Source organism: Typha latifolia, chromosome 6, assembly GCF_019914945.1.
Source record: "Typha latifolia isolate L0001 chromosome 6, TyphaL0001v2, whole genome shotgun sequence".
In the NCBI taxonomy this organism is placed as follows: domain Eukaryota; kingdom Viridiplantae; phylum Streptophyta; class Magnoliopsida; order Poales; family Typhaceae; genus Typha; species Typha latifolia.
In genome coordinates this window covers 12,707,201-12,722,306 of record NC_133091.1, presented here as the reverse complement: position 1 = coordinate 12,722,306, position 15,106 = coordinate 12,707,201, and the positions used below count along the sequence as shown (strand labels likewise).

The window sequence follows — 15,106 nt, the reverse complement described above, 5'->3', positions numbered from 1 at the left end:
TAAGATTAAAAAGACTATTTATTAAACAAAGTACGAGTTCGCTTACATGCCATAATGTTTCGAGCTATGACCGTAATATCTACAAGTGATCCAGTAAATAACATTTTTGCCAAACTCTTGCCTCATTAATTATAGTACATTTGTCCTGCTAACTTATCAATGCTCCTCAAATTATTGGCTGTGGAACTGCTCCAGTAAAAGCGAATTCAGTTCATTTGAATAAGTTGCTAAATTGCTAAAGGTCTGTGGAGGAGGATAAATAGGCGCCCCAGTTGTGTAGACATTTGAGGATTGTTGGATTTGGTGATTCATCATCGCATCATCATAACTCATAGTTTGACTGTTTTGATTGCTAAATTGAGGCATATTGCTCAGGGAGTACATCCATGATTCGCAATTGACTGATGCCAAGCTGTTTACTGCATTCACGCAAAGCATTTTGTTTTAGAGGTTAGGTTAAAAAAACATAAATAAGATATTATCAGAGTAATGCATTTTGAAAGAGTATGACATTGGATAGGAAGAACTTGAAGTAAATTTAATAATACAGGAAAAATAAGATGAAGCACAAGAGAACATTCTAAGCATTTAGAACTACCTGATAACTGCAGACAAGAAAGGGGTACCTGAACTAGGTGGATTCATTTGCATAATGTGAGGTTCCGGTTTCACACCTGAAAATTGATAATTAGCATCAATGGACGAACCATGAGATGCCAATATGCCAATCTGTGATGTAGGAGTGTAGATATCCCCTTCATTGCTAAGATGAGGTAGAGTCATAAATTTTTCTTCAGATGGTAATATGCCAATCTGTGATGTAGGAGTGTAGATATCTCCTCCATTGCTAAGATGAGGTAGAATCGCAGATTTTTCGTCAGATGGTAATATGCCAATCTGTGATGTAGGAGTGTAGATATCTCCTCCATTGCTAAGATGAGGTAGAATCACAGATTTTTCGTCAGATGGTAATATGCCAATCTGTGGTGTAGGAGTGTAGATATCTCCTCCATTGCTAAGATGAGGTAGAATAGCAGATTTTTCGTCAAATGGTAATTTAGCAGCGAAAGGGCAATTAAATGTGCGGAGGTTGATTGACTGAAAAAATGGAGAATTGCAACAGAACGGTTTCTGACTCAATGCAAGTAAAGGAGGATTATGTCGCAGAAGCTTTTCATAGTGCTTCTCCAGAACTCCTTTATCAAACTCAAGATAGTGCCTCCTGAAATTGTAGTTATAAGAATTATTAGCAGAACTTAAAGAAGCCCAAGTTTTTCTCATGTTATACAGTTAGAGGTATAGGAAAAGACTAGAATTACTAGTCAACAATTAAGAAGATTCAGAGACAACCCACAATACCAGGTATAGAATTATCTTAAGCTAAAAATCATTGATTTGCTACTACTCCATCTACCTCCATTTAGAAGCAGAGCCATTTGTAAAGTCCTTAATTGTTTCCCAGTAAGTAGGCCTTCTTGGCAGTGGATCAATTTCCTGATAGAACGCTGGTTGTCGTTTTAACTGTTGAATTGAAAGAAGAAGAAGAAAAAGTTGTCATGCTTAACGGCAACAAAAGGGAAGGATAAATTTTGATAACTTCAAGTAGAAAATTCATCATTTATTGCACTATATATATATATAGGGAGCAAGGAAAAAACCTCCACTTCCAAATTGCTGCCTTTCTCATTAAGAAAAACTGCTGAAATCGCCGAAATGTCATCCCACAGGAACTGGATCTTTTTCTTCAATCCATCTTGGAGTATCTCCCATAGAAGTTTTTCTTTAGCAATGTAAAATTTAACCACTATATCACCTTGGTTTCTTGAACGCATCTAAGTTATAACCGCACATTCAAGAATCAAAAATTAATGAAGTACATCAGAAAGCCTGCTTTTGTTTTCTTTTGTTTGTTAGAAAAAGGAACATGCAACTTACCTTCCATGGACCTATCATAATCAATTTTGCAGGAAAATTTACCGCCTTCCTCTCATCCTTAGGAACATTTGGTCCTCTGGATTTAGTTGTCTGCCTCGAGTTGGTTGGAACATCCACATTTTCCTGATTGAGAATCTTGTGAACCGAATCCAAGAGGGACGGCGTTTTCGTTAATGACAAACCTAGAGGACTAGTTTCCTCTGATATGTCGGTGTTCGACACTTTCTGCACACACAAAAAAAGTAGACAAACTATATCTAAACATGATCTGAGATATGCAACAATAGATAAAACTAGCAAGTTAGTTAAAGTGCATCCTTTATGAACACAAATTTCTTCAGAATCTAATGTCACTTATGAACTTATCTCTCAGTTGATGGGAAAATTTTATTTCAATCTATTCACATGCTAGTATAGCAAGAAAAAAAAATACATGAAGGAAATTTAATTTAAAATTTATTACCTCTTCAATTTTGCTTAGCATCCTATCACCTGCTAAGAAAAAGACTATGGAGAAAGAAGCAGAAAGGAGGGACTTTATGAGATTATAGATTCCCACTATTCACAATGTACATAGCTATTCATTTTAAACACCGGGAGATGCCCTCTTCTCAAGAACTCGCCATCTTATAAAAATCACTCAAAAACCAGTTGAAAAACGAAAAAGGAAGAGACACAATGCATCAAGAAAGGGAACAAAAACCTTTTCAGGATCTGCATCTTCGCAGTTCTCTTCTTGCATGATGCTATCTTGAGCTGTCTCGCCCCAGTCCGACGAGTTCGGAGTTGCCATCAGCATCTGGATATCAAAATCATCATCTCCCCACTCTACGATATCACTATCATCATCTCTGAAAAACTCCATCCTTGGACTCTGCGAAATAAAAAGAAAGAAAAAAGAAGAAGAAGAAGAAGAAGAAGAAGAAGAAGAAGAAGAGGAAAGAAGCAATCTTTAGATATCAAAACGGTCTCTTTACTCAAGAAATTTGGGATGGATAGCAGAGAAGCATATACACTAACAAGGAGTCGTGAACTGGGATGGGAGACAGAAGGATTGGGAGAAGAGGAAGTTGGTTTGGAGTGGGGGAGTTCGTTATATAAGGATCTTGTAGTAGATCTTTCGCGGCGAAAAGTGCGGCGTGTCTGGGTACTGACTAGAATTTGCATGCAACCAGGAGAGGGCGACGGTACAAACCAATTATTCATTAAAAAAAACGATTTTATCTGTTGAATACATAACTCAATTAACGGGAAAGTAAACTAAAATTATACATTCATTTTGAATTCGAAATTCAACTCAAAATCCTAACTAAAATAAAATTTATTTACAGTCTTGCAATAAATAAAAATAAATTTGACTATCTCTATTCTGCCTAGAGTTTCATCTTAACTCGATTTGTTTTCGTATTTATAAATTGAGCCCCATATAAGAATCAAATTGTAAGTAGTAAAAAAATTAGGATGTAACTAAGAAAAAAATGTAAAAAAAAGGTGTTAAATAAAAGTTTTGCTTCGGACTCGCAGAAAGAGTTCCGACTTCTATGACCACATTAGATAGAGAAATAAAATATTGGCTAATTTACCCATACAATCACGGTAGTTTTTATTATATATTTACATTTTGAACCCTGTATTCTTATTATTTGGATTTTACACTCTACCTTTCTTTTGTGTACTTTTGCAATTTAAGCTCAGTGCATATATTTTCTATAAAATATAAAATGTTATATATATATATAATACATTTAGAAGTTAATTAGCACGGTTTGTTTATTATTTTTATTCCTCTAGTAAAGATTACATCTTTAGTAGGTAGTCTATTTTTTTCTCAGAATATTCTTTTATTCTATAAAATTGCTCCTTTTATTTGTTTGAAAATAAATTTCTTGCATATATATCAATAATGCAAGAAATTTATAAATAGTTTGCTCCTTTTATTTGTTTGAAAAAAAGAAGAAGAAGTGAATGAGTTGGATAAGGTCTCTTTAATTGACTACCCACTGTCAGACTTAGATCGGTTTAAAAGTTTCAGTTAATTTCTCAGCTTTTTAAATAAAAAGGCAATATCCTTTTTGCTTTCTCTCACCGCTTGGTTTTAATTTTTAAAGGCAATTAAAATTAATAAAAGTCATATTCCTATAGTTTAATTATTATCGCCATTATTATACGACACCTGTATTAAATAACTCCACTTTTATCTTCTATTCGCAAATATACTTAACAATACCATGTATATCTAATGTTGTTGTACGAGTCTTTTTTTTTATATATTTAACATAATTTAATATAATTTTTTTATTAAAAAAATTACTATTTTAAACTCTTTGTATCTCCTCTCTCCTAACCTCATCGAGTGGCTGTTAAATTATGCTTTAGATCTTATCTGAAAAAGAAAATGTCATAGATTTGGGTGTTACCATGTTGCCTTTTAAAGATATGCATCTTATCAGATCTGACGCTAGGATCAACAGCTAGATTAGCTAACAACTTTTAGAATCTTACTCTATGAGGCAAAAGATTTATATGGTCTATTGCCATAGTTAGTCTTCATATTAATATCGTATGTGCAGAATTAATTTCATATCTGGAATATTAGATGATGAGAAATTCTAAGCTTTTCTTGTTCTAAAGTTTTTAGATTAAAAAGTGGGGTTTCAGGTGCAAAGAATAGAATGAGTTAATGAAGATAATATAATCTATGTCTAAATCTTCATTTTAATAATCAATATTATGCTAATATGATCCACTAAGCTAGACGAGCTATACGTGGTATTTCCATCATCTTTTTATCCTCTTATAAGTACACTTTATGCCCCTATTAGCATCCTATCACCTGCTAAGTGCACTGATGAGTAGTGATTCAAACTGCTTTTTAAAGTAGATGGTGTTGATTTGTTGGGGGATTAATTAATTTACTGATGAAGAATTAATGTATCAAATTATAGAGAAGAAAAAGGTTCTTTGCTGATCCAATCAAATGCCAAATCATGAAAGCAAAAGAGATTAAATATGAGAAGAGAATATAAGTAGAACAATTGGAGACTTGGAGCTCAAGAAGCCTGCAATGGAGACTAAGTGGAGTGGGATCTCTCAGGGAGATGGAATCCATGATTGCATGGCCATGAAATGGGTATCAAACCAAACTAAATAGGAGGATAAGGTTGACGGCCATTATATACTATCATTATCATTGCCTTTATCCATTTTATGGCCCCATATATAGGATGATGCACTACTTGATGTGAGATTGTTGAGAGTCTCTTTCACAATAGAGTTCCAATCGAATCTTTTGTGAGATATTTGATGAGGGTAATCTCATGAGGAGTGAGATCTTCTGGGCTCTTGCAATCTTCCTGAAAAAATATTAAAGAAAGAAAGAGAGGAAATAAAACTTTTCACATATCATAGCTAAGGCTTCTCTAATCTCTAGGAGATGTAGTGGCCTGAGAAACTGATCCAGTTCACATACTATAGTTTAGTATGTCCACCAAATAACTCCCCTCCAAATTCAAGTATAAACTAAGACCACAAAGCTACAGGCTTACAACTATTATTATTATTATTATTATTCAACCAAGCTACTGGCTTACTATAATCCTGAAAACAGATAGCACTTGCAGACAAAGGAAGAAAACTGATTAAATTGAAACAACCAGAGACAGATATTGTCAACTACAATTGAGAATTCTGAGCATTGCATTGTGTTAGAAGGATCCCTACCAAAACTATAAATTTTGGTATGATCTACAAGCCAAGGAACTAGAATGGTTCTAATAAGGCATTCGTGGCTTTAGAGCTAAAGTTAGCTAATGGAAATTTTGGTGCTGTTCGGTTTGTGCATAAATAATATTTATTTATAAATTAAGATTTTTTTAAATATATTTTAAAATCAAATATTCACTTATGTATATTTTGATCAAATTTTGTATAAGTTAAATCAAAATTTCTGTTATAATTAATATACTTATTTATAGTTAGTGGCAAAATATAAAATTTTGTATAAATTTATTCACAATAAAATGTAAGTTAATTATACACGTAATTAATTTATATTAAAAAAATGTACATAAAATTATACTTAACACATTTTACGCACCAATCATCTCAGGGAGTGGGATCTCTCAGGGGCATGGAATCCAAAAACAATTAAAAGAGCGCGGGTCCGATTAAAGTCTACGCACGCCGTATATATAACGCAGGAAAAATTGATAAATTAGACGATGTGGGACTAAGATCAAACATCATCCACTTAGTAGGCATTTAATCCTAATCATGGCAGGTTTGTCTGTAGACTGTGGGCACGGCAATCAAAATGCTAGTAAAGAAGCTTGTCTTGTCTTCTTTGTTCCTACTATGTAATCGTTGTACAAAGTATCAAAATTATAATTCAGCTCATTGCATTATATGCTACAGGAAACTGGTCCAATTCACTGTTCACATACAGTTAGTAGGTCCGCTGGATAATATCCCCAACAAGGTCAGAGATAAATTAAGGTGGTGTTTGGATGTAATGGCTCGACAAAGAAAGACAGAACCCCCGCCCCCCCTCCCTCAACAAAAAAGAAAAAGAAAACTCCCTACATCAAAGCTCATTGCCAACTCTTCCCCAGTCCACCTCCGGTTGTCACCGGAAGACAAGATAGAGGTTGATGAGAGGCTCTTCCTAACTCGCACCCTGCCCTCCCGATCCATTATAGTAGGTCTACAAGCCATGCAAGGCCAATGGACAGGTAAGAAATAGGGAGAGGGGAGAGAGAGAGAGAGAGAGCTGCCACTCTTTGCTCACAATGAAAGGAGGCAGCGGTGGTGCTTCAGCATGCAACCTAGAGCTTTACAATATAAAATATAGAAACCATCATTTTTTAACAGCTTAAGTTTTTTAGAGCAGTTTGATAAGTTAGCATAGTATAAACTAAAAGTCATGAGTTCAATCCTATTATGCTCATTTTTTGCTTAATAATATGAATTTTCACATATTTTAGCTTCAAGAGTGTTAGAATATAAAATATAAAAATTTAACAGTTTAAACGTTTAGAGTAATTGTTGAATTAGCAGAGAGTGACGACAAGACGAAAACCTTGGAGAGGATGATTGAAAAAAGTCTCTTCTTTTTATCTAACCACTTAGTTGGAAGAGAGAAGAATGGGTAAGCCATGAACGACAGCAATGTAGAGGACTCTCAAAAGAGAAGAGAAAGAAGTCAAAATTTTATCAAAACTGTCTCACTAAATAACCTTTCATTCACATGTAAGTCTAAAATTTTACATAGTTAAGCAAAATTCCATGTGTGCCTATATTAATATAATAGTTTAATTAAGAGTCTAACGCTTGTCCAAAAACACTGAAAGGTTTCATGGGGCTCGAGTCAAATGACTCTGAGGACCGACTCGAGCTCGACCCAATTGGGGCATTTTGGACCCAACAACTAAATGGATGTAGTTTTATTTGAAATTTAATCTGATGATTTTGATCATTATTATTAAGATTGAGCCAGTGGTTTCGTAGGTCAATTCTCATGCATTCTAGTAGGGAAAAGTACAAGAAAGATGGATCTCTAATTACTCAAATATCTCTATGTTCATGGGTCCCAAAAATTATCCAGTTTTCTCTTGAGTCAGATCCCACTAGATATCAGCTTTATCTCGCCCATAGTTCTTCTCTTCAACATGTAATTTTGATCATATACTAGCATATACATAGATATTATTTTGTACCTTTCCTTTTCTAGTGTCATCATGATACGTACATTTCTTTTAATGAAAGTGTCCGTTTATTAATCTGCAGTTGATATTTAATATATTTTATTAATCAAAGGGATTGTTAGCAATCTTGTTTAATTTGAATCTCTGTAAATATATATTCTTAAATTCTTTTAGGAGAAAACTTATAGACAGATCTTTTATTTCAGCTCAATCAAATTAATACTAATATAAAATTAGAAAAATAAAATTCTAAGACAGATCTCCATCATTCAAATTAATAATAAGATAAGTAATTCACAATTCAAACTCATCAGTGAAGATTCTTAACTTGTTCTAAATTTTTTTTTTCTTTCTGTCAGTTGCATCTATCTAGATTCCGTTCAGATTCTTTAAACCAATTTGTTGCCTCTATCAGGGTGTCATCTTAGTGCATTAGATTAGTATTTCTTCATGGAAATTAAATTGTCTGGTTAAACACTCAACAGCTACTCAATAATTGATAAAAATAAGACATGAACTGTAAGCTAGTTAGCTAGATTCTTATTCTTTCATTTTCTTTGTTGGAAATTATATATTTAAAATTAAAATTTAATATCATATATTTAACTATTTAAATTTATAAAACATACTGAATGAAAATTAACTTAAAGTGGCGGTTGAATCACGAGTTACAAACTTTTAGATGAAATAAAAATATGTGCTCTTTCATATGAGAGGATGTGTCATTTGTAAATATGTGTTCTTTTATATGAGAGAATGTGTCATTTTATAATTATTTCTTTATTAAAAATGTGCATTGAAATGATGTGTTCTTTTATTTCAACTAAATAGTCACATTCTTTCGTTGAAAATGTGTATCATTATAAAAATACACTCCTTCATCGTAGCTATTTATTTCTATAAATAGGAAAGAAGCCTGCATTTAGGCATACATAGAAAATTTATTATATTCATATATTTTTTAGTATTCTGATTTTGTATTTGAGATAGAGTAATGCACTGTTTTAGTTTTTAAGAGACTCGAATTGTAAAAATAATCGGTGGAGAGCGAATTGATCTTAAGGAGATAATATTTGACACTAGACTCGACAATACATAATATTTAAATATGTAATCTGTATGTTTATTTAATTTACTTACTTATTTTTTAATTAAATTTTTTTATGACTTTTAGAATTAGATTGTTAGGGCCAATAAAATCTTCAATTTTGTTCTTCATTATAGTTCAACTCTGTGATTGACTATTTAAAATCAAAGTATATAATCAAATTAATATTCTATGGCAATCTTATTTAGCTTTTAACCTTTCTCCATATTTTCAGAATAAAACAGATGAACAGATTTCTCATTTCAGCTGGAATAGATTACAAATTTAATACAATCAATCCCGAAATCAACATACCAATTCATGACATCAATGACCACCGTCCAAAAGGCTCAAATTGCCGTTATTTCTAATATTTAAATTGCCCAAGGGACTGCTCTCCCTTTCTTTCCTTCTTTCTCTCTTTGTTACATCTCCCCTTTTTTCCACAAGGACTTTGGAGTTTTTCATTCGGAATGCACTCAATCCAATGAATATTTGGTTTGACTCAAGTATACAATTCTTAGTTCATGGTCAAGTTATTAATCTAAGTAAATTAACTTGCATCAGTAATATACCAATCCAAAACAATAACCCTAACTTTCCCCCTTCTCTTAATTATATTTTTTAAACATCTGCCATTTATAGTGGTCACTTGCATGAGTGGTGTTGTAATGCTCCATTAATCTATGTGTTTTCCACTTTACCTTATACCATAAGGAAACTTCCAACTTTTGAAGCCCATCATCACTATTCTAATTCATGGGATATCCAAAGAGATAGGTATTCTATGAATATATCAAGAATATCCCCTTTTTAACTATCTTCTTAATTTTGAAACTATTGTATACTTGAAAGTTTGCTCATCAAACAATGCATTCAACTAGGTGATAGTTTATTTACTTGGTTAGTCTGAGTTTTGGTCAGCATGAATACCAATATTTCCGTCCAGGTTTTTAAGTTTGAGTTGTGACGGTTAATTATTCTTGAGTACCAATGAACTCCCCTATTAAGGGATTTACTATTACTGTTCCTGCCTCTTTCACTCTACTCTTTCCACCGAAGCTTTCTGTGTTCCAGAATATGCTGTTATATTTTAGAAGCCAGAACATCACCTATTTAAAGATCGACTAGAATCCTCATTAATGATTAGATTTATTTAAACTGAATGTAGATTTTCTCTAAAATTAATCATATATATCGTGAGACTAATAGGCAGCCAACTGACTCGCTAACTATGTTAGAAAAAAGAGTTTTAGATATATCCACGAGTGATCCTTTCCTAAACTTTGGATACAAATTAGTAACACTTATTGTAATCGCCATAGTTAAATACTAACAATTGAATTTACTATAAAAGGTACTTATTAAGTTTTTCTTTTCTTGAGAAAAATTTACTGGCGGAATAATTCATTAACGACCAAGGATTACAATGACAAATTTGATACATAAAGAGCAGAGAGATAGAGCATTCAGTGGACTAAAATTTAACCTACTCGGCTACAGGGGAAATAAATTTATAACTGATCCATCTGGGACAATGTTTGGTGTGAAGACCTTTAGAACACTCAAAAACTCCACAATGGTAGGTTGGAAAGTTCTAATCAAAATGCCACCGTATAGGTAAGTGGGTCAATAAATTATCGCTATAAACAGTGGAATTATTCCGTTTTTAATTCCCAAAATGCCCCCATCCCCATCCATAAATAGCCCTCGCCTTGCCCTTCTTGAGACCTATTATACTTTCCTTCGGTTGTTGGCTACTTTGGCTCTATAGGCGATTTGGGTTCTCCTCCAGATAAGTTTTTCTTCTTCTTCTTGTTCTTCTCTTGAAAAGTTTCCTCCTTTTTAGATTTAGTTTGTTCTCCTCTGCCTCTGGGTTGATTTCTTCAGCCGATCTCTCGATTTAGGCAAGAGCCACTTCCCAAAATCCGATCTTTGTTGGGGTTTTTACTTGGATCCCAAGTCCAAGATCCACACTTTTGTGAGAAGTTTTCGTAACTCTTTCGATGTTATCTAAATCCCATCTTCTCTAGCTTTTTATGGAAACCTCCACCCTCCGACGCTGCCGATTCTGCTTCCTCCACTCCTTCTCAGTCGCATTCCTCTACTGGTTCTACGTTTTCTCATGAAGTGATTCCTCATCTCTAGTCCAATTTAGTCTAATAGCCTCCCAGCTAGAGTAAAAATCTAAACTTTCCTCCATTTCGAGCCTCTAATACCTTTGAGAAATCCTTGTCAAAACCAATGTCTTCATTGCCCGTCCGCCGCGCTTCTAGCCCCGAGGAGGACTCGCAGCTGAAGCTCGCCGACACCCGCAAGCGCAAGAGGATGCTCTCGAATCGGGAGTCGGCAAAAAGATCCCGTATGAAGAAGCAGCAGCACTTGGACGATCTGATAAACTTGGGAGCTCAACTTAAAACTCAGAACATCCAGACTGAGATGAAGGTCAACATAATAACCCAGCAGTATCATAATCTCGAGAAGGAGAACAATGTCATGAGAGCTCAGGTGATGGAGTTGACTGACAGGCTCAAGTCTCTGAACTCGATTCTCCGGTGCCTCCAGGAGGTCAGCGGCGTGCCGATGGATATACCCGAGATACCAGATCCACTTCTGAGGCCGTGGCAGCTCCCTTGCCCGGCGCAGCCGATCATGGCAGCTGCAGATATGTTCCAGTTCTGATGCATGGGCTCTGTCTGGGAAGTCTATGTTGCTTGGTGTCAGTTGGTTAGGTTGTCAGTCCATGTAATGCTTTATTGCATCAGTTTTCGTTATGTGTTTGTCTAGTCTGTCTAGTCTAGTCTATGATTCCTCTAGCTGTTGTTGTTTGATTCAGTGTGTGATGTTGCCTTGTGCTACTGTCTGCAGATGCTGTATTAGATGTTTAATATAACTAAATTTTGTATTTTGGTTCAGATGATGTTTAATATAATTCGAATGTTTTCTTGAATTCAGTGCACAATGTTGGTTTGTGCTATTTGCAGCTGTTGTATTTGATGTCTGATAAGAGAATGTTTAATATAACTAAATTTTTTCAATGCTCTGGGATGCACCTATTCATTAAGTTGCAGTAGAACTTGATTGCTTCTGGATTCAAAGCTAAATTTTATTCTCAGATAGAGATATGATGTCCTGCAAACTTTTGCAAAGATTGATCAGTTGCGAGTCTTTGTAGCAGTCTTCATAGAAGTTCAGAGTTAGAATGTTTGTGAACAGTAAAACTTCTGCACATGAACTGAAGCATATAAACAGCTTTAGCTACTTCTCATGTGCCTTCCTGCATAGTTGATCTCATTAGATTCTTTTCTTGGATCAGAGTTGCTCCTGAAACTGGTCTTCTGTTTGGATGCCTAAACTTTTCAAAGAGAGGATTTGACATCACCAAATAATTATATCCAACATGATGCCATGTTCTTGAATTAGAATCATTTGGCGTGCAAAGCACTTGAAGAATCTTATTACAAGTAATAATATATTTGTATACTAGCTGGCTGCAATTAATCAAGATCAGCATCTTATAATATAAACCTTTATATTTATTATATTCATAGCAGATGAAAGGCACCTCTAATGTGCAGACTACAGTAAATTATAGCTGACTTGAATCAAAAAAAGAAAGAAGAATATAAAAGATGGTTCACAGTATATAGATCTAGTTTTGACTATGATAATAGGTAAAAGCATTTGTCAAAGGTCATAAAACCCTAATATATAAATTCTAAATCCTAAATGTTAAATTTTCTTTTTCTATGAATGACATTATCATGGCCTAATCTATCTATCACTATAATTGCGTGCCTTTGATACAAGGGTTGTGGTTGTATCTCTATTGGATGGTTTGTCTCTTTCCTTACTTAAAAGTCAACCAATTGTAGCCATTGATGTTAACAAAGTGCTCTGTATGTACTGTCCACTGAAAAGAATAAGTTAACAAGTACAAGGTCAAGTCATAAATTATAAATTATATTTGCAACACAGAAAAAAGAGAGATAAGATTAGCAAATAAGGATCCAATCAACCATCCTCTGGATATTGCATCAATACCCCTAATCCAGACTGAGTTCTCTAATTAACAAGTACAAAGTCCATTCAACTTTTATACTTATCCCAATTAAATTGTTGTAGTTGAAATTCAAACCTGAAAATATTCAGGCAACATGAGCCGCTAGCTAGTACTGTGAGTCGATCTTATGAACAAAAGAGAGAAAAAAAAAGAGAAAGTCTTGCATGAATATAATCAAAGGTAGCAAGCGTGGCAAAAGAAAGTTATCAGAACTCATAGATCTCTATGCTAATCAAGTGAGGCCACATAACAGCAGCAGGGCACCTACTACTTATCACAATTCTATGAAAGCTGAGAAACTTATGGTTTTCCATTTGATGTTATCTTAACGAGCTAAAAACTCTGGATTTTCCCACCTCTGAGAGTGATCCCTGTTTGATATATCAACGGCAACGACCAAATCATAGAAACTAAGCCTAGCTATAAGCCATAGCAGCAATGCAGATTAGCTGACATAGAAATATATAGAAGATAGTACACTTTGCAGGTGTTTAACTCCATCAAAATCCCAAGTAGAAAGAAACAAGTACTAGTAATGTCATCAAAGATCATTCATAGAGTGATCAGCCTTACACTGGAACAAGTCCCGAAAACTCTTCCCGGAGGTTCAAACTAGATTTTTTGACATGAATGCGAGTCATTTGAATAGGTTATTTGGGATTTTTAAAAATGAAATGAAAAATATCCTAGATGACTATTAGGATATATAGAGATATTTGATGTTGTGGATAAGAACGTAAAAATCCAAAACCCGTTAAGTATAGATGTTTTGGTTCCCATAGGATGACGATGACATAGTTGTTTCCTATCCACACGATATGATGAGCTGTCACCATATTACTGGCCAATACAAGATAAGAAACGTGTGTCGATTAACCCACCCATGCACATACATGATACATACCCTCTCCCTCTCCTTCTCCCTCTCCCCATCACCGCAGACCAACCGATCCATCAATCCCCTCGATGGCTTCCTCTCTCTCAAGCGCAACCCTGGTTCCGGCCAACTCAGTCCGGCTCCTCCTCCCGAGCCGGCGGCCGCCTCCAGCTCACGTGCGCGTCCTGCCCTCCTACTCCCACTTGGCGGGCCGCGGGCGGAGGGCGGTGTTGGCCATGTCTTCGCCGTCGACGCCGCCGGGCATATCGGATAAGGTGTCGGAGAGCATAAAGAACGCGGAGGAGGCGTGCGCGGACGACCCCGTGAGCGGGGAGTGCGCGGCGGCGTGGGACGAGGTGGAGGAGCTGAGCGCGGCGGCGAGCCACGCGAGGGACAAGCTGAAGGGGAGCGACCCGTTGGAGAACTACTGCAAGGACAACCCGGAGGCCGACGAGTGCCGCACCTACGAAGACTGAAACCGATATATATATATCAGAGATTGTATTAATTGAGGGGTTGCTATGGAGAATTCACTGTGTTTCTTTAATTGTTTTTCTTTTTCTTTCTCTTTCTTCTTAGTAGTGTGGTTTAATGGCTCTATTTTTATAATAAAGGTTTTTTATTCTTCTTATTTGCAACATTAAAAGAAAAAGAAACTCTTTGTGTTAAATTTTTGTGCATAATCGATCGTGCGGATCCGATAACTCTTAAACACGCCCACTCAACTTTTCTAACTAGAATCAGAATTCGACAAGTTTTTTATTCTTCCAAAATTTTACTCATCAAAATAAATTATTTCTCAAACTTAATACTATAATATTAAAAAGAGTATATTTCTCTGTATCAACATTGAACTATCAATGTTTTATATATAGCAATAATAACAATAATAAAAATTAAGTTAAATTGAGCTAAATCTGTCATCGTTTCATCTGAAATATTTTAAATAAACTGTTGATGAACTTAACGTTGTATTTTGTTAACTTACATGTATAAATACTAAACTTGTTGGTAATTCTACCTACACGTAAAATATTAATCTTTATCAGCGTTTTAATTGTGACTCCAGTTTTAAATAATAAACTCTTTATTAGACGACACATCTGGACGACAATAATTGGCCTAAACAAAAAACAATCACTAATTTGGGCCTGGAAAGGCTCCAGTCCGGCCTGTTATGAAGCCTGATTCACCTGTGGCTCTCCTATCTGATTATTTCGACCAAATACCATGTTTTATTAAGAGAGAATTATACCATTTGCCATGCTATTTCTCTAACTGAGTAATATTTATATATATATAATAAATTTCCTTTTTCTCTCTTTAAACATCATTACCAGTAGGTTAACGAGCTGGTTAAGACACAAGTGATCCTCTTTCACTGCTTAAGTACACCCGTTTTAATCATCACTACCTTAGCAGAGTTGGGAAGTTAAAAGAAT

The 15,106-nt window shown here is 34.9% G+C and overlaps 3 protein-coding genes across 3 annotated transcripts; 2 read left to right on the top strand and 1 right to left on the bottom strand.

The window, feature by feature from the left end:
• Window positions 1-2,817, bottom strand: LOC140791201 (uncharacterized). The gene is made up of 6 exons (XM_073141615.1): window positions 2,639-2,817; window positions 1,936-2,160; window positions 1,659-1,832; window positions 1,415-1,521; window positions 627-1,222; window positions 1-419 (listed from the first exon to the last, which is right to left on the bottom strand). The coding sequence occupies exons 1-6, from the start codon at window positions 2,798-2,800 to the stop codon at window positions 172-174; spliced, it is 1,512 nt and encodes a 503-aa protein (XP_072997716.1). The 5' UTR covers window positions 2,801-2,817; the 3' UTR covers window positions 1-171.
• A 7,632-nt stretch (window positions 2,818-10,449) lies between these two features.
• LOC140791398 (bZIP transcription factor 53-like) lies at window positions 10,450-11,674 on the top strand. The gene has a single exon (XM_073141955.1). The coding sequence runs from the start codon at window positions 10,969-10,971 to the stop codon at window positions 11,404-11,406; it is 438 nt and encodes a 145-aa protein (XP_072998056.1). The 5' UTR covers window positions 10,450-10,968; the 3' UTR covers window positions 11,407-11,674.
• Window positions 11,675-13,696: 2,022 nt separating this feature from the next.
• On the top strand, window positions 13,697-14,295 carry LOC140791399 (calvin cycle protein CP12-1, chloroplastic). The gene has a single exon (XM_073141956.1). The coding sequence runs from the start codon at window positions 13,754-13,756 to the stop codon at window positions 14,138-14,140; it is 387 nt and encodes a 128-aa protein (XP_072998057.1). The 5' UTR covers window positions 13,697-13,753; the 3' UTR covers window positions 14,141-14,295.
• The last annotated feature ends 811 nt before the right edge of the window (window positions 14,296-15,106 follow it).

Coding starts and splice junctions, on each gene's coding strand:
- LOC140791201 (XM_073141615.1), bottom strand. CDS start 2,800: ATGGAGTTTTTCAGAGATGATGATAGTGATATCGTAGAGTGGGGAGAT. Junction 1,833..1,935: donor TTATGATAGGTCCATGGAAG/GTAAGTTGCATG, acceptor GTTATAACTTAG/ATGCGTTCAAGAAACCAAGG. Junction 420..626: donor AATGAATCCACCTAGTTCAG/GTACCCCTTTCT, acceptor GCGTGAATGCAG/TAAACAGCTTGGCATCAGTC.
- LOC140791398 (XM_073141955.1), top strand. CDS start 10,969: ATGTCTTCATTGCCCGTCCGCCGCGCTTCTAGCCCCGAGGAGGACTCG.
- LOC140791399 (XM_073141956.1), top strand. CDS start 13,754: ATGGCTTCCTCTCTCTCAAGCGCAACCCTGGTTCCGGCCAACTCAGTC.